Source organism: Acipenser ruthenus, chromosome 8 (assembly GCF_902713425.1).
Source record: "Acipenser ruthenus chromosome 8, fAciRut3.2 maternal haplotype, whole genome shotgun sequence".
NCBI classification, from domain to species: Eukaryota; Metazoa; Chordata; class Actinopteri; order Acipenseriformes; family Acipenseridae; genus Acipenser; species Acipenser ruthenus.
Genome location: NC_081196.1, coordinates 14,437,246 through 14,458,469, shown reverse-complemented (window position 1 = coordinate 14,458,469; position 21,224 = coordinate 14,437,246). Strand labels below are relative to the sequence as shown.

Genomic DNA, 21,224 nt, shown 5'->3' with positions numbered 1-21,224 from the left:
GCAGTAGTGACCTCTAGTGTTTTGAGCTGTTGGTATCTGCATGCTGATCTAAAGTCATGAACAAGGGGCTGTCTGTTTTAAATGTGGTGGATAGTCATATGCACCATGGAGCTACCTGAAACCACGTTTCCCTTTCACCTTTTTCTACAAACTGGTGTCTACTCCTCAAGTCTTTGTTATGTGGAGGTCAGCTTTGCTCGGTCATTGAAGACCCCCGCGACAGCCATATACACCAGTAATAATGTGAATGAGAATAAATGTGCCTGGAATACAATCGGATCATTTACTTGCACATCTAAATCTGTTTGTAGTTCAGTTTGTTTCGATGTCTAGTCCAGAGATTCTCTATGTTAACGCTACAACAGGATTAGGGTTTATTGTAGGCTGTAGGTTGACTCCACTTCAGGAGAGTTTTACCCGTATTAAGTCATGCTGGACCTTCAGGATTGTTGAGATGGTGAAATAACGAGACACAGTTTCGGCAATCAAGCTGAGTTTATTCACCGGAATGAAGGCTATACAGAGCTCTTTTCTAATTGCTATCTTCTGAGTACTTACCATAGCGAGTATACATACATGCATAAGTAAAGTGTAACTAGCAACATAGTTGAAGGTTTCAAACAGACTTGGTAATCTGTAGTAAAGTAAAATAACAAGAGCACACATACTCCATTACTAGTAGTTATCCACCATATTCCCTTCTCCTTTCACTATCCTTTGACTACTGGGACTAGCTACAAGGGGTGGAAGGGGAGTGGCTAAGCAAAATAGAAATACATTTCAGTGCCATGTATAGCAGTTCATACAAGGTCAAAAGTGGCCTGGTAGCTTTTTCGCTCACCAATAAAGTTTTAAGTGTCAGTTTGCAAACAGGCTTCAGGGCGAGGCGTGGGGGAGCTACTTCAAAGTTCTGAAACATTCCGTACTATGTGAAGTATACAGAGGACACAGCATGATAATACATAATGGGACACAAAAACTAGAAGTTGAAAGTTAAGAGGGATGTAATATGGAGCTAACTGTAATTATGTGTTTTACGGATGATAAATTAAAATCTGGCGTGTGGATGGAAGAATGCTTCTAACCAAAAAAATGTTGAGTGCCTTTATTCAATTGAGCCAGTACAACATGGATATAAGTTTTGTTGGATAATACTTAATGTATTAATTCTATGTGTACTCATTTAACTACTGATGATGTGCAATGCCAGCCACTTAGTCATGCGTTCTGTATACAGGTCAACTACACAATGAATAGGAGGCTGTGTGGTCCAGTGGTTAAAGAAAAGGGCTTGTAACCAGGAGGTCCCCGGTTCAAATCCCACTTCAGCCACTGACTCATTGTGTGACCCTGAGCAAGTCACTTAACCTCCTTGTGCTCCGTCTTTCGGGTGAGATGTAATTGTAAGTGACTCTGCAGCTGATGCATAGTTCACACACCCTAGTCTCTGTAAGTCGCCTTGGATAAAGGCGTCTGCTAAATAAACAAATAATAATAATAATAATAATAATATTACATGAAAGAGAAGTTTGACAGTTGGAGTGGAAAATCACAAGTAACACTTAAGGTAAAAACGCTGACACAAATTGTGGTCCGCTGGTGTCTCTAAATGCTCTGGGTGTTAACCCTGATCCAGACATGCAGGCACAAAGTGTTAATATTGATAAGGAAAACCCTTGCACACATGTAAGAAAAAGGTTGCAATAAGATGAAGCTTGCGGAAAACAGTACCATCTATGGAACGAGTTGTGTAGTTCTTTTGCAGGAAATGGGGGGGGGGGGGGGGTTAACTGCGGTAGCTTTTAAGTTATTTATAAGGAACATCAAAAGGGGGAATGTAGGTGAAGCTGGTATGTATGTTGGGGAAGGTCCGTGAACATTCTGTCGGGTGCATCCCATGTTATCAGATAGTAAGTATGTAACAACAACAACTGGGGTGTAGGCTGTGTGCTAGTGCCTATAAATACCAAATGAAAAGAGGACTCCTTTGTAATTCACTGTACTGCGGGGTGTTGCCCTGTCTGTTGAATGCAATGGTATTGCAGTGCTGTGAAGATTTCTACTGAATTAAAATGACTGCATTTGTCTGCACCATTACACCTACATTTGTGAATTCAATTGAATGGATTACAAACAAAGCAAATGTTACAGCAAACAGATGCAGATCTGGAAGTTGTATTGTTTAGCTATTTAACTAAAAAGAGGTAACAATTAATATGACATGGCTGTTTTAATTCCAGTTTTTATTTTATATAAAAACAGTACAGTAACACGATATTAGATTGTGCTGTAATAGTGTATTACTATGTTGAAATAAGTCAAACAAATATAAAAGTACCACAGAAGATTTGTGAATGTCAGAACAAGTAACTTCACATAAAAATGTATTGGTTTTTTCTTGTCCTTTTACCTTTTTGTGTGGTTTTTTTTATATATATATAAATAATCATTGATTTGCTTGTTATTGCAATTGTTCAGATACTGTGTTCCATTTGTTTTTCATTTTGTATAGATCTGTGTTAAGGTTTATTTAACTGAATTCAGGAGCTGTTCTTCAGGTCTCGCCATAAATCTAGATGATAGCAAACATCGCAAAAATAAAAAAGAATGTAATTTGAAGCTATTTGCTTTTTGAATATGACTGAACTTTGTCTCTAAATGAAACTGGATAACTGTATTCATATGATTCTGTTAATAATCTGCTTACTGTTCTAAAACATGTATTAGTAAAAAATATGTGCTTCCAATTTTTATTCAGTTGATTGAGAGTGTGTACCACTGCTGTAAACTCATGCATGCTTTATTGGATAGATGCTGTAACCAGAAGAGAGTGCTGTTGTATTACTTTTATAGCAGTTCTTCAAATGCAGGAGTGCATTCGCTGATGTGTCACTTGCTCATGGCACACAGCCTGAAAATAAACATCTTGCGCATGGTTGCATCAGGCAGTGTCTTAAACCCAAGATCATTGAGCAAATAGACAAGCTCTTGAGATTCCTTCCAGGTGGTTTTCTTCCCATGGCCACATAACTGTCTCAACTGTCACGGTCAGTCAGTGCATGGTGTGCTTGATCTGTTGCAGTTTGGTTTCACAGACCGCAAGGTAGCAGTAACACCGAGCTGTGCCTGGTTGAAACCGGATCTCTTTGCCAGTAAAATACTTCATATTTATTGTAACTTCTGTTCATCTTGAACAATAAAGGTATAGGTATAAAAGCAGATAACAAAGGGAAGCAGTTAACTGTGTTTTCAAGTTTGACGACTTGACTTGGTTTCTAAACCAAACCATTTCCTATCATGATAAATAAACAATGAAGCACTTCTAGCTTCTGGGAATTAGCTGTAAAACAGCTGTGAATTATCAGTGTCCTGTCATTTTTCAGTACTTGTCATAATTTGGTACATTCACATGCTCAGCTTAAAACTAAGAACTCCGCACCCAGTTAATTTTACACATTCGGACAACACAACATACCTATTAAAATGTGGTCTATTAAAAAGTGTGTGGAATATTGATGCAGTGCTGTCCAGCCTTTTGGGCTAAAAGACCTGTAATACCAAAGGGACATGTTTCTAACACCTCCTTAGAAACCTACAAATATATATATATATATATATATATATATATATATATATATATATATATATATATATCAGTGATGAAAAGAAGAAAAAAGAAACAGACTACATCCTTCACTAAATTTAAAAAGCTGACTAAATAGTAGCAAAACCAAACTACATTAACACAGCACTTAAGTATTTTTCTGCATGTTAGCTTATTCACTAGTAAACTAAACTAGCGACATTAAGACAGCACGTCCGTATTGTTCTGCATGTTTAAACACAACATCAGTTGAAAACCTAAAATGGGATACTTTTACACCTAAACCAAAACAGACTAGTTAAATTAGTTTGCACTAAAAATTAATTGCTCAATAATGAAGCAGCTCCATCCAATTAGCTCTTTGCTGGTATGAAATGGCATACATCTGTTGACTTGAATTGGTCTTGAGTGAATTAGTTTGCTGCAGTTTACATATCCAGGTAGGGTTAAATGTTTTTAAATGTGATCTTCTGTTTAAGAAGTGACAAATCGGTCAGCACTGGTAATTATTATTAACTGTCTCTGGGGTTTGGCAGCTGCGTGACTTCAGTTCCCCTTTTCTATGCGGTGTGTTTTTTTCTGCTCTATTGTGATTACAGAACTGCAATTGTGTTTGGTTTCATAGTGCTTTGTGCATGAGGCATTGAGCAAGTGGGTGTGTGTTTTAAGCTAAAAGTAATCATTCTAATTAATGCCACATTCTCAATAACTAAATAAGTGTACCACATTCTCACAGCCGATACTTCACCTGACCCAGTTCAATCTGAATAGAAATTTTGTTTTGTGGCTGAAGTTTTCATTTTATACCCAGGCTGCTCACTCTGTGAAAATGTAAATGTAAAGAAGATATATATATATATATATATATAATTAATTTCTTAGCAGACGCCCTTATCCAGGGCGACTTACAACTGTTACAAGATATCACATTATTTTTACATACAATTCCCCATTTATACAGTTGGGTTTTTACTGGAGCAATCTAGGTAAAGTACCTTGCTCAAGGGTACAGCAGCAGTGTCCCCCCACCTGGGATTGAACCCACGACCCTCTGGTCAAGAGTCCAGAGCCCTAACCACTACTCTACACTGCTGCCCTTATATATGTGCTCAAATTTGTTGGTACCCCTCCACAAAAAACAAAGAATGCACAATTTTCTCTGAAATAACTTGAAACTGACAAAAGTAATTGGCATCCACTATTGTTTATTCCATATTTAATAGAAATCAGACTTTGCTTTTGATTTTTTATTCAACATAATATTGTAAATAATAAAACAAATGAAAATGGCATGGACAAAAATGATGGGACCGCTAACCTAATATTTTGTTGCACAACCTTTAGAGGCAATCACTGCAATCAAACATTTTCTGAAGCTCTCAATGAGACTTCTGCACCTGTTAACAGGTAGTTTGGCCCACTCTTCCTGAGCAAACTGCTCCAGCTGTCCCAGGTTTGATGGGTGCCTTCTTCAGACTGCAAGTTTCAGCTCTTTCCATAGATGTTCGATAGGATTCAGATCAGGACTCATAGAAGGCCACTTCAGAATAGTCCAATGTTTTGTTCTTATCCATTCTTGGGTGCTTTTAGCTGTGTGTTTTGGGTCATTATCCTGTTGGAGGACCCATGACCTGCAACTGAGACAGAGCTTTCTGACACTGGGCAGTACGTTTCGCTCCAGAATGCCTTGATAGTCTTGAGATTTAATTGTGCCCTGCACAGCTTCAAATTTGAGCATGTCTGTGTATGTGTGTGTATATATATATATATATATATATATATATATATATATATATATATATATATATATATATATAAAGAATTTTAGGAACAATCTTTTATAGCAAAAGTTTTACTTTTGGGTATGAGGAAAAAAAGTTACAAGAAATTATTTATTTCAGCAATTGTTTTTTGCAAAACTCCAAAAATGCTAATTCAAAAGTATTCATACCCTGACAAGGAAAATGAAATGAATAGCTAGTTGAGGCACCTTTAGCAATAATCATTTTTTAAATGATTAGGATATTTGTCAATGAGCTTTTGGTATGATTCTTTAGTGATTTTTGATCATTCTTCAACGCAAAATTTTCCAGTTCATTCAAATTCTGAGGACTTCTCTTGTGCACAGCCTTCTTCAACTCGTACCAAAGATCCTCCATGCTTGACAGTAGGTATGGTGTTCTTTTCTTGGTATGTCTCACCAGACTTTCTCCAAACGTAACTGTTATCAGCGTGACCAAATAGCTTGTTTTTTGTTTCATCACTCCACAAACCTTTGACCAGAGCTCACATCCATCATTCATATGCCGTTTTGCAAACTTTAAGCGATTGTCCTTGTCACGTTTTCCTAAGAGTGGCTTTTTCCTTGGTCTGCGACCATTGAGACCTTCACCATGCAATACCTGACCTATGGTTGAAATGGAAACCCCAGTCCCACTTGCAGCCAATTCACTTTGAATATCCTTGGCAGTCACTCTCGGATTGTTATTAACCTTCCTCACAATTCTTCTACTTGTTCTTGGTGAAAGAGCCTTCTTTCTTCCAGACCGAAGGAGCGGTGTGACAGTACCATGAGTCTTGTACTTCTTGATAATAGAAACAATAGTGGAAATTGGGATACTCAAATGCTTGGAAATCTTCTTGTATCCTTCTCCAGCTTTATGACAACAAATAATTTTCTGCCTAAGATCTTCAGATAGCTCTTTACTTTGTCCCATATTGACGTATTGGTAATGACAGCAATCATCCTATGCCTAACTCTTTTATACTCTCAGAATGTTCACCTACAATCTAGCATTTTCTAGACTTTTCTAGAATTAGGTTCTGCTTTATCATACTGAAATTTGTAGATAATACTACCATAGCATCTAGGTCTGTAAATCTACGTTTAATTGACTACACGTTTAAACCATTGTTAATCCGGTCATTTAAACGGCCATAAATTTTATGTTTCACTCATTTCATATTTTTATATTTTACTTCCAATATTTTAAGTCATATTTTAACCTCGGTTTGTTATTCAAAGCGCGTACCATATTAGCATCAAAGGGTATGAATACTTTTGAATTAGCATTTTATCTATGTCTTGTAACTTTTCTTTCCTCATCCACAAAAGCAAAAGATTTTTTCCTAAAATGCATTTGACAATGTGAGACCTAAGAAGTGAGAGTCATAATGATCTACTGGAATTATTTTGTTTTCTCTGTGTCATTTAACTTACTCCCCAACTGTTGAGCTAGAATCTGAAACAGGGTTTTAATACAATGTTGTTTAGTTAACAGCTTGTAGGCGTGAACTTTGGTTGCTTTTACCAGTCATGTTTCTATTTCTGAGTTATCAGATCAAGCAGCTTCTATGTGGTCATTAGAATTGCTTACTGTGTGCAAGCGGTTGCCTGGAACATGGTGCAACTGCTTGCAATGCTTGTTACTCAGCAATTCGCTTTGGTATAGACCTAGCTTAAAGGGCTCAGCATACTGTCAGACTGTCTTTAATAAATGAATCCCATACTTTATTAAGAGAGCTGTATTGCATATAGCTCTGAGCGTGCTAAAGAAAATCATTATGAGATCATAAGCGTGCAAAAGAACCTTTCAGTCATACTTTTGCTATGAGAATGGAACACACACATTTTCACTGTGGGCCATGGAGGGAATGCTAATAAATGTTAAAAGTATTTAATAACTTCAGATTTCTTGCCATTAACTGTCTTGATTATAAAAAAAGTTTGACATTGTTGATGAGTGGCAGACAGGATATTCGCTCTGTGCTGGTTGCTAGGCAGCCAAGAGGAAGCTAGCATAAACATTGTGCGGTGTGTTTTGTAAAATGTGTGTTTTAAAAACGTTATGTACTCTAAATGCCTCTTCTAAAAAAGCTGATACTTTTCAGATTAGTTATTCTATGTGTGTGGAATGTATATACTTTGAATCTACCTTAAGGTGAATCCACTTCACTCTCCTCCACAGCACATGTGACAACTACAAAAGGCTCTATGCAAATGAAAGGCCTAACATTGATGTTCCTTCCTCAGCGCAGTGGAAAAATAAAGTTCCACACGTTATTATTATTATTTATTTTATATATTTTTTCCAACGCTGAACTGAATCATACTTGCACTCCAAATAAGTATTGTGACACACATGGCCACATTTTGAATGGTGGTGTGTATGTGTATGCTGTAGGTCATACACAGTAGCACCAGAACATTTAGATACTTACTATAAGTTTTAATGTCTATATATTATAGCTATTGAGTCTCCTGTCTCTAATGTCATCTTTTTGATTCTCAAAAAAATAGAAAACCAAGAAAGCCAGTGTAACCGAGGTAATTTGCGGGGGTTGAATCATACTGTAGCTCATTTCTGTGCTGATAGAGAATTTGCTGTAAAAGTGCAGGTGATCATTAATAAAACAGTTTTTGAAATACACCTTTTTCTCATACATTTGGTCCACTTGCATGATAAACCTATCTATTGAATCTCACAAAAACAAGCTGTCTGGAAGCAAGCTAATTTTGCACCTCTTCATATGGGACGGTACTTATTCACACTATCTGAGTTGTGGTTTACAGAGTTCTGCACATCCAGCTATCAGTACACTCCACTCTCAACATTGCCATGTAAGCTGACTTTAACCTTCTATGACTAAAGCTGCCAAAAGTTACAACAGCTTGAAATGAAAAATGGAAGATAGCAGACCACATAATTTGTAGAAGTGGCAACGTAATATTTTTGAAACTAAAATTGCAGTTACATTAGCCCCTGCATACCACACCATTCCAGAAACACAAACACACAATTTAAAATAAGTGTAAGAAGATAAACTACAAAATGTATCTCAACAGACTTTAAGTAAATTTTGGGTCACATTCATGCTTACACAAGTTTTTTCTTATAAAAGAAAAACAGCTCAAGATGCCATGAGCTCCTGCAGGTACCTTATCACAGTAGTTTCTTGCTTCCTGTAACAGTTTGTGTTTTCTGTTGTATATAAATGCTTCTTACTCTGAACACTGTACGCTTTGTGCATATGGGCCTTTTTTTAAATGATACAAAATTAACCGTTGCAGACAGTTTACAAAATATAACATGGTTCATTTCTATGCATTTCTATCTGCCTGGAGATTAACATTTTTAGATGCATGAGTGTGGTTCAAAGAGAGTGTGCTTATTTGCATGCATTTGCATATATTTGCATATATCAGTCCTACATGTCAGTGTTATTGGTTGCATTGTCTGGGAAAAGCTGTAAACACAGTGAACATTAATCTAAAATTTACATACAGATTTTAATATGGACTTTTGTAGAACTGAGTTTCCTGAACATTTACATTAATAATCATTTATTAGAAATGAGTTTCTGTTTTTTTAAAGATGTGTTAAACCACTCGAGCCATTACCTGAAAATGACAGTAAACGGTGATAGATGGTGAATAGTTTGCACTTTGGGTACACCTCGGGAAGACTTGATTGTAGATGTATAAGAGGTGGTTTTTTGTCTATAACTTTTATTCTATATCTCACAGTACACTAAATTGAGGACTTTTCTGTACGCCAAAGACAATGTATTCTGTTTAAGTAATATGTTATGATCTGGTATTTTAGAACTGTGAACGTCTGTATGAGGGAATGTCAATATAACCCATACACACGCGATTGCTGCCCTGTGATTACTGTATATACTGTACTACTGTTACATAATCCAAGTGTTTCTAATAACAAATCTTGATTTAGTCCAACTGCTTGCTGTATGTAGATGTGTTTTAAGGTGAATTACGTTTTTGACTGTTGTGTAATTTGTGATGTTGTGGCATACATCACACAAAACAGGGGCTCTGGTTGACTAAAGGAGCTGTCTATAGGGATCATAATAAAGTGGGCTTCCACCACCACTACGACCAAATTGAAAACTTTTCAGATTATAATATTATTGTATGGGCAAACGTAGTGCAATAACTGTCGTATTTTACACTCTTTATATTTCTAATTAGTTTTGTCTGAATAATTTGCTAAAATATACCCATTTTACCAGGCAGGTAACAGTTCTGGAGAAGAAATAGAACTCAAATAAATAAATAAAAAGCCAGGTTAATTTTATTGGTTGCATTAACAGCGTGATAAATGACATTGCTTCATGACTTTGTAATATAACTTCTATTGCAGAACAAGCTTTAAAGTTTACTCGGACGCATGATTAAAGGCGTTGTAATTGACAAAATAAATCCCTAAATCTTACCCATCATACACTTGAAGTATCCTGTGCAATTTTGAAAGAAACATGTATTTTCTTTTTTTTTTTTAAATGAATCTGGTACTGTACAAGGTTAAATAAATCTCTTTTTGTAAGCCCTACTTTCAGATAGTCTTGCATTTCCTCCTTGATCATCTTCTTTCATGTTAACCAGCTGCTTCCCACATTGGTAGACATGATCTGCAGCCAGCAACTTGCAGAAACCTAAAAAATACATGGAAAATAACCTAGGAAGTGAAATAGTAAAAGACTGCCTGGAAGTTGGTACCAGAAATCATTTAAAAAATAATACAGATGTGGTTTCAAAACTACACTTTGAAACCTATATACTGTGGTGGATTCAATTGCAGGTAATCATTTTTATCGTGATTAATGACAGGTTTTTTAGGGGATGAGCAGCAGTGCTGATGATGCCTTGGCCAGAGTCTGAATGTACTGCTTAACGTCACTTCCAAAATAGTCGATGAGGAAGTAATTGGCAATTCCAACAACAGACATGAGAAACAGGAAGGAAATGATGCGCTTCCCAAAAAGGTAACCTGGGGTACTGCAAGGGAAAAGAAAGGGGCACAAAATAAGCTGAGGGGAGGTAGCATGATGATGTCATAACATTTTTTTAACTCAGTAGGTTTTTAGTTGTAAAACATATATGTACATACTAGAGTTAATAATAGAAACAACTTCAGTATGTAGCACACACATGTGCAAAAAGGCTGTCCCACATGACAGCTTAATGGTAAGTAGCTTCAAATACCCTTTTAATTGCTTTTGTTACATTTCGCTCACTATTTTTATGGGGTTTTAAATCGTTGAGTAGTTCTGGGTTCTCCTCCAATGCTGGGTTACAATGTGACCCTTCAACTGCCAGCTCCACCTACAGAACCACTCCGAATGATTTGCAAACACTGAACAAAGTAAGGGAAATGTGAAAAAAAAGCAATTCAAAATGACTTTTCAAGTTACTTACTATTTTCTGTAAGCAAACCACATCCCTGCCATGTATTCTGTAATATATAAAGGGACCCACTGCCAAGGCAGAGGGCAGTGCCATCATGATTGTGGTCCTACACTCTATTACCAGGCTATGCCAAGAAATGTAATACAGGTTATTTTCATGCCCAGTGGACCTTGGTGCACACCCTAACCTGACAACTATATGTGTGGCCCCATTAAAGTAGGTAAACAATGACAGCTAAAAGTCAATCTTTCCAATGGTGTTAGGAGAAACATGTATCTGCCTGACATTTCTTCTTGGTTTACTTCAAAACAATACAGCAGGAGATCTGAGCACATTTTCAGTGGTATGTGTTGATGTTAGATAAATACCTTTGAGATGTCTCGCCCATGTAGCCAACAAAGTATTTTTGCCTCACAAACAGGTACATCAACCCAGAAAAGGCTGCAGGGGCTAAAACAATTGAGAATAAATGTCATTTCCAAAATAAAGCAACAAAGAACAAACTGTACTCTAGTCCTGGTATTTAATTAATGGGGTTAACTTGTCAGTAAAACTGTGTCTTTGCAAAGTCAAAGAATAGCGTAAATGTAAAATACAAAAAAAAAACATTTTTAGTTCCTAATAGCATTTAGCAAAATCCAGTTGCTGCAGTAAGTTCTCGTGATGGGTTTTAATGGTTACAGGTAGAGCTAAAACACAGAAACATAAAAAGCTAAAATAATGACAATGTATTTCATGTGTTTCTGCTTTAGTAACCTTTGTACAGTACTTCAAAGGTCACATGTTTGCTTTACCTTGACTGCAGAATATCCCAGCACTCCACAGGACAGCAATGAAGGTTGGATAAGCATCCATGCAGTTTTGGCTAAAAAAATAAATAAATTATGCTTTTTTTAATTGATTTAATTTTATTTAATTTTATTTTTTTGCTGGTCAAGATGCATACAGATGCCAAATCTTATTGGTTTAAAAAAAAAAAGAAAAAGATTATTGTTAGATGTCTTATTTTGTGTATTGGTTTGGTTTATTTTACACTTACAATGCTCACTACATTTATGGTCATTGCATAATGCAGAAAAAAAAAAAACCCTACAGATTGAATGGCATTCTGTAAGTAATCAGACAGTCATGTGTGTCAGTTTGAATGGTGAAACTTCAAGAGGATAGTTACTACATTGTGCAATATTTCTTCACTCCTTTCTGTTTTTACTTAAACAATTTCATAAGTGTACCCTTGGCTGATACTTCCCTTTTTTTTTTTTTTTTTTACAAATAATGCAAAGATGTAAAAAAAAAAAGGCATTTTTACAGCTTAGGTTTATCTCTCCCTAACCAGGATTTCTCTGGGTCCCTTCTTTTCTTGCAACTAATCTATAAAGATCATGACACGTGCCAAAGGAATCTTGAGCCAACCATGATGACCTCTAGTAAAGAATAAAACGATGATGTTATGATTATGTTTTATGTTTTAAGGTGCCGCGATCACCTATATTAGTAGGCTGTATATAAATGTGTCTTCAGCTGTTGTATTTCTGGTGAATGTTGATTTGCATATTGAAAATTATCAGGTCACTTCCTTGTCCAAAGAAATGGGAGTGAACACATTTCTGCCAGTGTGCATTCCTAACTGGACCTGACTGACAGAGTCACAGTAATCCTGTTCTGTTACCAGTGGGAGACTGTTTTCTAATGCTCTGTTAACTCCCAGTGTCAAGGCTGGTCTTTAAAACAATTAATGCAGAGAGATTGGTGCGGCTCTCCCTCGGTCACTGGAGACTGGTGCTGCTGTCCCTCGGTCACTGGAGACTGGTGCAGCCCTGGTGTGGACGTGCCTACTGCCTGTGGAGTTTGAGTAAGCATGACTACTCCCGATAGTAATCAAAAGTGGCAGCATTCCCATATTTGCAGTCAAGTAGTTGATTACCATGACTGCGATGTCTGAGAGGGACACTGGGTGGTGTTGCAGTTCCCAGGCTTCCTATTGCTCCCCATCTCTGGCCCACAGCAGGTTGGCCACCACCGGGAGAGCCTCCTGAAAGTTCCCCTTAGGGTCCATCAGCCAGTCAGAGATCTCCCTCTTGGGTGTTGGACAGTTGGGCTCCTCCCTCGTGGGCACTGGAACGTGCACTGGCTTCTTCCGGGGATGACCGCTCCTTCCCTTCTTCCTCCTTCTTCCTCCTTGGGACTGGCAGTTCCACCTGCCATGAAGGGGGTTGGTTGGGTCATATGTGCCCGACCTTGCCAACGGCAAAGCACCAATCTTCCTCTTTTAAACCGGTGAGGCAGACGTCTATCCCTTTCTCCCAAAAATCGCCCACAATTTTTTTTTATTTTTTATTTTAAAACAAAACACCCGCAATATTGTTCCTGGCGTGTGTAGTGAAGGCGCTGTTTATCCCACATCCTAACACCAAGTGTGACATGGATGGCTTGTGGGGACATCAGACCAGGAAGTGACACAAAATGGTGAGTGAATGTGCTGTTGCGCTGGTTTATTGCAAAATAAAAGGTTTAACGAAACAAAACACTCAAAATAAACGACACGATGGCCAAAACAGACAAACACAACAGACACGGAACACACGTAGCAATTGTTATGTTTAAGCTTTTACTTTCCCTTTCACTCACGTCTTGTTCTACCTCGGAATGCACTAACCTCAATCAGCCAAAGCTGCGGGTTTATATACATGTGACCATCTCCAAATTAATAATAAATTAATCAGTCAGTCTGGAGACGGACACATTCTGCACGAGTTTAGCATGGATGGAAAAGTTTAACCCCATCCATGCTGCAAAAAAATTAACAATACAATTCAGTGTTTTTACACACATAAACAATATGTTTTAAATAATAATACAACAAATAATATAATACACACAGGGGCGGGGTGAACCCTCTAACAGTGCCACAATATGAAGATTACTTATTATCTCAGTTTATCTTAAAACAACTTAAAGACTAAATAGCTGATACCATAATTTTAGCTCCAATGTGCATTTCCCTCTGTTGTAGACTGAAGCTAAATTCACTGAGCATTGAGCATGTCTGCAGTCTGCATGATGTGCTTGAGTACAGGTAGAGTTAAAACAAGTTCAACCGCATGGGCGTTGCATGCTTTAGTGTTCTCAGTAGTCCACAGAGGAGAATGCACCTTAAATAATAAATATTATTATTTATTTCTTAGCAGACGTCCTTATTCAGGGCGACTTACAATTGTTACAAGAGATTACCTTATTTTACATACAATTACCCATTTATACAGTTGGGTTTTTACTGGAGCAATCTAGGTAAAGTACCTTGCTCAAGGGTACAGCAGCAGTGTCTGCTACCAGGAATTGAACCCATGACCTTCTGGTTAAGAGTCTAGAGCCCTAACCACTACTCCACACTGCTGCCCCTACAAATACAAATAATACAGACGGATATGCAAAATCATTTTCCACTAGTCTGTGTGTTAAACTTGTATAAAACAATGGGAGATTGTATCTGCTTCTGGTTACTCTTCACTGGCTTGCAAACATATTTACATCAATACCACAAGCATAATAGTACTTTGAATGTTTGAATGAAACAAGATCTTGGTAGATCCACCAAAACACTGCTGTGTTTCTGCTAAACATGGTTTGTTCATCAATGTACTGTATTTCTAATAACAGAACATCATTTGAAACATGATTATATTTCCAGAGATTGACAAATGTATTTGTGCTGGTGCTTTCCCTGTTTACCATAAGCCCAATGCAGTACATGAATACCAAGAAGACATTATGAAATATACAGTTACAGTATACTAAATAGCAACTTGCTACTGGTCTGAAATATCACGTTATCTTAACTAATTTAGAATCACATTTTTTGTTTCAGGCATCACAAACCTCAGGGGTTCGAAGCTCCTCATTGGTCACGAAAGGGCTTTCAAACGTGTCTTCTCTCTCTAAGTTAATCTAGTACGCTAAACCAGATGTTTAAGAATTACACATACATATTGCGGTACAGATTATAAACACATTGTACAATTTGTTTTATTTTGGACTATACTCTGGATGCACAAAAAACAAGTGTTATAGACAAGGAAGACCACTGTTTTTGTGACTTACTTTGCACAGTAGACACGCTCAAACGCAGGGGTTCCTTGCCTCAGGAAACTTCTAGAAGTGTGAGTTTTGCCTTCATGTTCCACTTTCTGAGCAAAGAATACTAAAATGAAACAATCAAGATGTAATACCTTGTTTGGTCTACGATTTCCATGTTGTCTTTTCATATACATATATGAAAATGAATAAACCATGTGTCCTTTTCATAATAAACACACTATTATTAAATAACTCTAAAATATCTATATATATAAAAAAAGACTTGATAAAAGAAATACAAAGCATTGCAGTACAAAGCTGGGATATGAGTTCACCCTACCTTTTACATGAAGTTTTATCCTAATATTACAGCAAAAACAATTAAGCAATACATATGCCGACTTTCTAACAGAATACTTTACAACCTAAAATTTGACCAAATAAAATGATAGCTATTACCAAAATATAACTGCTACATATTTGTTTGTTACTACATTTTAAATAATACTAATATATATATATATATATATATATATATATATATATATATATATATATATATATATATATATATATATATATGATACATCAAATAAATTAAAAACTGTAAAAATAAATAAATAAAGTCCCATCTCAATTGCAACTTTCTAACTAGCAGAACAGTCACAAATGAGGATCATGTCTTACGATTTTGCAGAGCACTCAGCAGAGTTACCAGGGTAAGCAGTACTATATTCTCTAGGATGTCCTCGTCCATTTTAGCTGTATATTCAGAACCAGTGGAAACACTTTCTGCTTCACTTCAGTGTGCTGGTGGTGGTATCAAATGCATGAAAAGAGGAAGTGTATTTATCGTTCATACTGCGGATACGTGTGTTTCCTTTGTAAGGCTGGGACACCACTAGAGGTATTCATTTAGTCAGATTAACTTGAACAGCAACATTTGTCGTATATGTTCTCTTTTTTTTTTTTACTCCCATTTAGCCTCTGTTTTATGCAAATCTTACATATATTATGTGATGTATGAAAGCTGTATATCTATCTTGAAAGTCAGTTTTACTCACAAAAGACAGCTGATCTGGTTGGATAGCAGATGCTCACTTGGCAGGTGCTTCTAAAGAATGCCTGATGTTTCACAAGGAACCGTCACATAACCCTCCAGGACAATTAAAACACCTTGAAAAGAATGCTGTTGTGGATGCCCACTGTAAGATTTCATATTTTTTGTAAGCTGCATTTTTAAATATAAAATCCTATTTAAATTACATGATCTTTCTGTTGGCACCATCTTCTCTCTCTCTCTCTCTCTCTCTCTCTCTCTCTCTCTCTCTCTCTCTCTCTCTCTCTCTCTCTCTCTCTCTCTCACTCTCTCTCTCTCTCTCTCTCTCTCCACTCAACAACTCAACAACTCAACTCAAAGTAAACTATACATGCGCAGCTAATATGAAGTGTTGTAGTAGCTAATCCATCACATTTACCCAGTGGTTCTCAACAGGGGGGCCGCGAGAAGCATTATTATTTAAAATGCATACATGACAGGATGTTCTTTTAGATGGCGCGGGTTGATTCTATGGTAGTATCTGCAGACCAGATCTGCTATATATATATATATATATATATATATATATATATATATATATATATATATATATATATAATATATATAATGTTTCGGACAAAACCCCTTATTCTTTCTACACTGCTGAAGAAACGTCCTGAAATACATGATTTTTATAATCATTTAAACCTTTTGTGTACATCCAAAAAAAAACTTTTCTTTTTTTTTCATTTTTGTACATTTCAGTTATAGTTCCTTCCTGTATGGCAAGTATTGCATGGTGAAGATCTCAATGGTCGCAGGCCAAGGAAAAAGCCACTCTTAGGAAAACGTCACAAGGACAATCACTTAAAGTTTGTAAAACGGCATTTGAATGATGGATATGAGTTCTGCTCAAAGGTTTTGTGGAGTGAGCTATTTGGTCACGCTGATAGTCGTTATGTTTGGAGAAAGTCTGGTGAGGCGTACAAAGAAAAGAACACCAAACCTACTGTCAAGCATAGAGGTGGTAATATCCTTCTATGAGGCTGTTTTTTCTCTAATGGCACAGGAAATTTAGTTCCAATACATGGTAAAATGGATTCCATAGCATACCAAAAGATATTGGCCAATCATCTGAAACCCTCCGCTACAAAACTTGATTTAAAGTGCAACTGGACGTTCCAACACGACAACGATCCAAAGCACACATCAAAATCTACTTCAGAATGGTTAAAGAAGAATAAAATCAGTCAAAGTCCAGATCTAAATCTGATTGAGAATCTTTTGTATGAGTTGAAGAAGGCTGTGCACAAGAGAAGTCCTCAGAATTTGAATGAACTGGAACAAGTTCAAAGCAAACTGAAAATCAGTTTAAGACAGAGACAGACAAAGAGAAAAAAAACTCAAGAGTGGGACAAAAGAACCAAGGTGATTACAAACATCATCAAAAAGGAAAGTATATCAATATCAACATAAAGCAACATATACACTACTTTGATACTAGAAAGTGGGGTCCTAATACTCGCGACACAGGAAGGAAGTATTTAGTGCGGTGGAAGGATAAATGACTTGACCAGGTCAAAGTGAAACTACTGCCTTGAAAATAAAATATAAAAAAAATTAAAAGGAACTTGGTAGTGACCTCTTTAATGTGGAGGGACAGTGAATGTGTCATTGATTTTGAAGTGGTAGATGTCATGGTTTTTGTGATATTTTGTATGTGTTTGTTTATAAACTATAACTGTGTCTTTAGTTTTTCCTGTCTAATTACAGTACTTGGTATACTATGCAATACTATCTCTACTATGCAAGACCTAATATAATAATATACACTTACACTTTTGAAAAACAAACTCCAACCAAAATCATTGACGGGGAAGTGCACATTTTTGTTGAAAGCTTTATTATTACAACATTATTGTTGGGTTGGGAGTGCTGATCATCTTGGATATCTGTTTCACTTGCAGTACCCATGACATTTTGCTTTATCAATAAATATATGATCATAAAGTGCAAACCTTGTCAGGGATAGCATGGGATTATCTTAAAACAATGTTACACTATTCAGTTGATTTTACCCTGGCGGTTGTAGTGGCTCACAGTAATTATTGAGTGGTGCTCTTAGTCCCTCTTGTGGACACTTTTAATACTTATTGTTGTTGCCAAGTGGGACATGGCCTGCTCTAGACCATAGGAAGGAAGGGGCCTAATAAAGAACACAATGTTCCAGGATTTAGATCTATTAAAGGAAATTCTGCTCCATTCTTGTGAAAGGGAAAACACAACTGGTAAAAGGTTTTTGTCCTTTTAACTCTGCCTATTACTCCTCGTTCAAGTCAGGTATCCATGTATTCTGTGCTGTATAAAAAAAGGTCCTGTATCAACTAAGAGGATGAAAAATACACTTTGCGGTTGTATTCATTAAGGAATGGTCACATCTTAAACACCTTGCAGACTTGTCACATCAAGTAAGTGTCGTCCTGACCGCCTGGGATGACTCTGCCCCCTATTCAAATGTTATGATAGGTGTGTCAGATTTCTTTTAATCCCTGTATATATTAATTATAATAAATACACAAACACATAAACATGTCTGTCATTAACATTTTTGAGTAACAGAAACAAGGGGTTGAATAACATCTGTATGTCTGTCTGTCCAACCGTCCGAGTATGTCATTTTCTTTGTACATATATCCAAATAATTTTTTAACCAATTGTGATAAAACTTTGTCAAACATTTTTTCATGTTCATAAAGTGGATGTACAGGTAGTGAACAAAAAAAAAATGGAAACACCTGGGTAAATGAGGGACACCAAGTATATTGAAAGCAAGGGCTTCCACATAGGTGTGGCTCATGTGTTAATTAAGCAAATAACATCCCAGCATGCTTAGGGTCATGTATAAAAATGCTGGACAGGCCTGGTTGCCTATAATTATGGCTAGCATGGCTGCAAGAGGAGACCTCAGTGACTTTGAAAGAGGGGTGATTGTTGGGGCGCGATTGACAGGAGCTTCAGTGACCAAGATAGCTCAACTTGCTGATGTTTCACAAGTTCATTGAAATTGTAATTTCCTCTTTTCAGCTATATATGTATATGTTTTGAGATTTAATTTTTACACTTTAGGATCCACCCAATGTTACTGCTGTGTGTGTGTCTATATATATATATATATATATATATATATATATATATATATATATATATAATTTGCATGGCCAGTACAAATCTGACAGTGTATAATGAAACTTCAACAAGCAGAGAACATGTAATAAAAAAATAATAATTTGAACAAATTCGATAATAAATAAAGGAGTTATGGCCATATATATATATATTGTAAAACCACAGGGAGGGGGTTAATTCCTTCCTGCGTAAAACATGTGCGTATGTACCTTTTGTTTAATTAATTTGTTAATTATTTTATTATTAATTATCCCCTGCACCTGGTGCTAATTGTAAATTAGAACCAGGTGCAGGGTATTTAAGAGAGGCAGTCAGTCTGCGCTGGACTGCGGTGTAGAAGGAAGCAGAAGGCAATGTGTTCTGTTTCCAGGCAGTCACTCTTGTGAGGACAGGGTTATTATCGTGTATTTTGTTTATGCCAGGTAAACGGCTTAGCCGTCCTGCGAGCTAGTCAGGGACCTGCATACTGTTTAGTTAGTGCTCCAAAGGAGCTAGGTGTTTGTTTTGGTTTGTGTTTTTGTGTTTATATATATATGTGTGTGTACCAAAAGCAAAAAATAAGGTACAGGTAGTGGACAAAAAAATGGAAACACCTGGGTAAATGAGGGACACCAAGTATACTGAAAGCAAGGGCTTCCACACAGGTGTGGCTCATGCGTTAATTAAGCAAATAACATCCCAGCATGTATAAAAATGCTGGACAGGCCTGGTTGCCTATAATTATGGCTAGCATGGCTGCAAGAGGAGACCTCAGTGACTTTGAAAGAGGGGTGATTGTTGGGGCGCGTTTGGCAGGAGCTTCAGTGACCAAGACAGCTCAACTTGCTGATGTTTCATGAGCAACGGTGTCTAAGGTGATGTCGGCATGGAACTCCGAGGGAAAGACATCATCAGCAAAGGGCAACAGTGGGCGGAAGCGCATACTCCAGGATCGTGATATCCATGCATTAATTCGAAGTGCAAAGCAAAACAGGCGAGCAACTGCAGATCAATTGACTGGAAATTTCAACCTGGGGCGCGAGCAGCCAGTTTCATTAAAAACGCTCCACCGAGAACTCCACAGAGCGGGATACCATAGTGGCCCAATGCCCTATTAAGTGACTTTACATTGGTGTTTCCATTTTTTTGTTCACTACCTGTAGGTCATGATAATTTACTTTTAATACTGATAGTTCAAATTGTGTATGTACAGTTACAGTGGGGGTTCTATTTACTACATTACTTGTTACAAGTAATTAACAGCTTAACAATTTACTACATTACTTGTTACAAGTAATTAACAGCTTAACAAGGATGTACATAACAAGGAAGTGTTTTTATCAAGTTTTGCTAGGGCAGGTCTTTTTTCTTCTAACTCATGCTATCTATTAGATCAGGTTCATCCACTATTATCCTGCAAGAGAAATACACAAAGGTCATGGCACTGTTTCTCTTAAACACACACAAATATCTCTTTCACATCTACAATGGAAACCCTGGCCCTCAGCTTCCTGGTGCAGCTGCATTGATTCTTGGTGGTTACAGGCATTCCTACGTGTTATAAAAAAGAATGAATACAATTTTGAAACCACAGTCACATTATGGTTTCGGCTTCAAATCAAGCAGGAAGGCTTGTTACTGGATTCCTCAATGCCTGGAGTTAAGTCTTCAATTGTTTTTAAGTTTAGCAGTAACAAAGACTTTTAGGTTACACTGTTGCATACAGTTTTTAATTATTATGAGACATATTTAGAACTAATTGTTGTCTTATGGAGTAGTGGTTAGGGCTCTGGACTCTTGACCGGAGGGTCGTGGGTTCAATCCCCGGTGGAGGACACTGCTGCTGTACCCTTGAGCAAGGTACTTTATCTAGATTGCTCCAGTAAAAACCCAACTGTATAAATGGGTAATTGTATGTAAAAATAATGTGATATCTTGTAACAATTGTAAGTCGCCCTGGATAAGGGCTTCTGCTAAGAAATAAACTATAATTATTATTTCATTTGATTAGAATACAGCCTTAGTCAGCATTACCAGGTCCCACTCCCCATTCTGACACGCACTTGCCGATTCTTCCTGAGCAACATCTGAAGAATCCGACCCTTCCTCACCAACTACGCCACCCAGCTCCT

General features: G+C 37.0%; 1 protein-coding gene and 1 long non-coding RNA gene across 2 annotated transcripts; both read right to left on the bottom strand.

The window, feature by feature from the left end:
• Window positions 1-844: 844 nt before the first annotated feature.
• LOC131737831 (uncharacterized) lies at window positions 845-1,210 on the bottom strand. Its single transcript, XR_009329435.1, has 2 exons — window positions 1,086-1,210; window positions 845-979 (listed from the first exon to the last, which is right to left on the bottom strand). It is a non-coding gene; the product is annotated as an uncharacterized LOC131737831 (long non-coding RNA).
• An 8,467-nt stretch (window positions 1,211-9,677) lies between these two features.
• LOC131737828 (arachidonate 5-lipoxygenase-activating protein-like) lies at window positions 9,678-15,752 on the bottom strand. Its single transcript, XM_059029577.1, has 5 exons — window positions 15,576-15,752; window positions 14,913-15,012; window positions 11,609-11,679; window positions 11,183-11,264; window positions 9,678-10,403 (listed from the first exon to the last, which is right to left on the bottom strand). The coding sequence occupies exons 1-5, from the start codon at window positions 15,643-15,645 to the stop codon at window positions 10,241-10,243; spliced, it is 486 nt and encodes a 161-aa protein (XP_058885560.1). The 5' UTR covers window positions 15,646-15,752; the 3' UTR covers window positions 9,678-10,240.
• Between the last annotated feature and the right edge of the window lie 5,472 nt (window positions 15,753-21,224).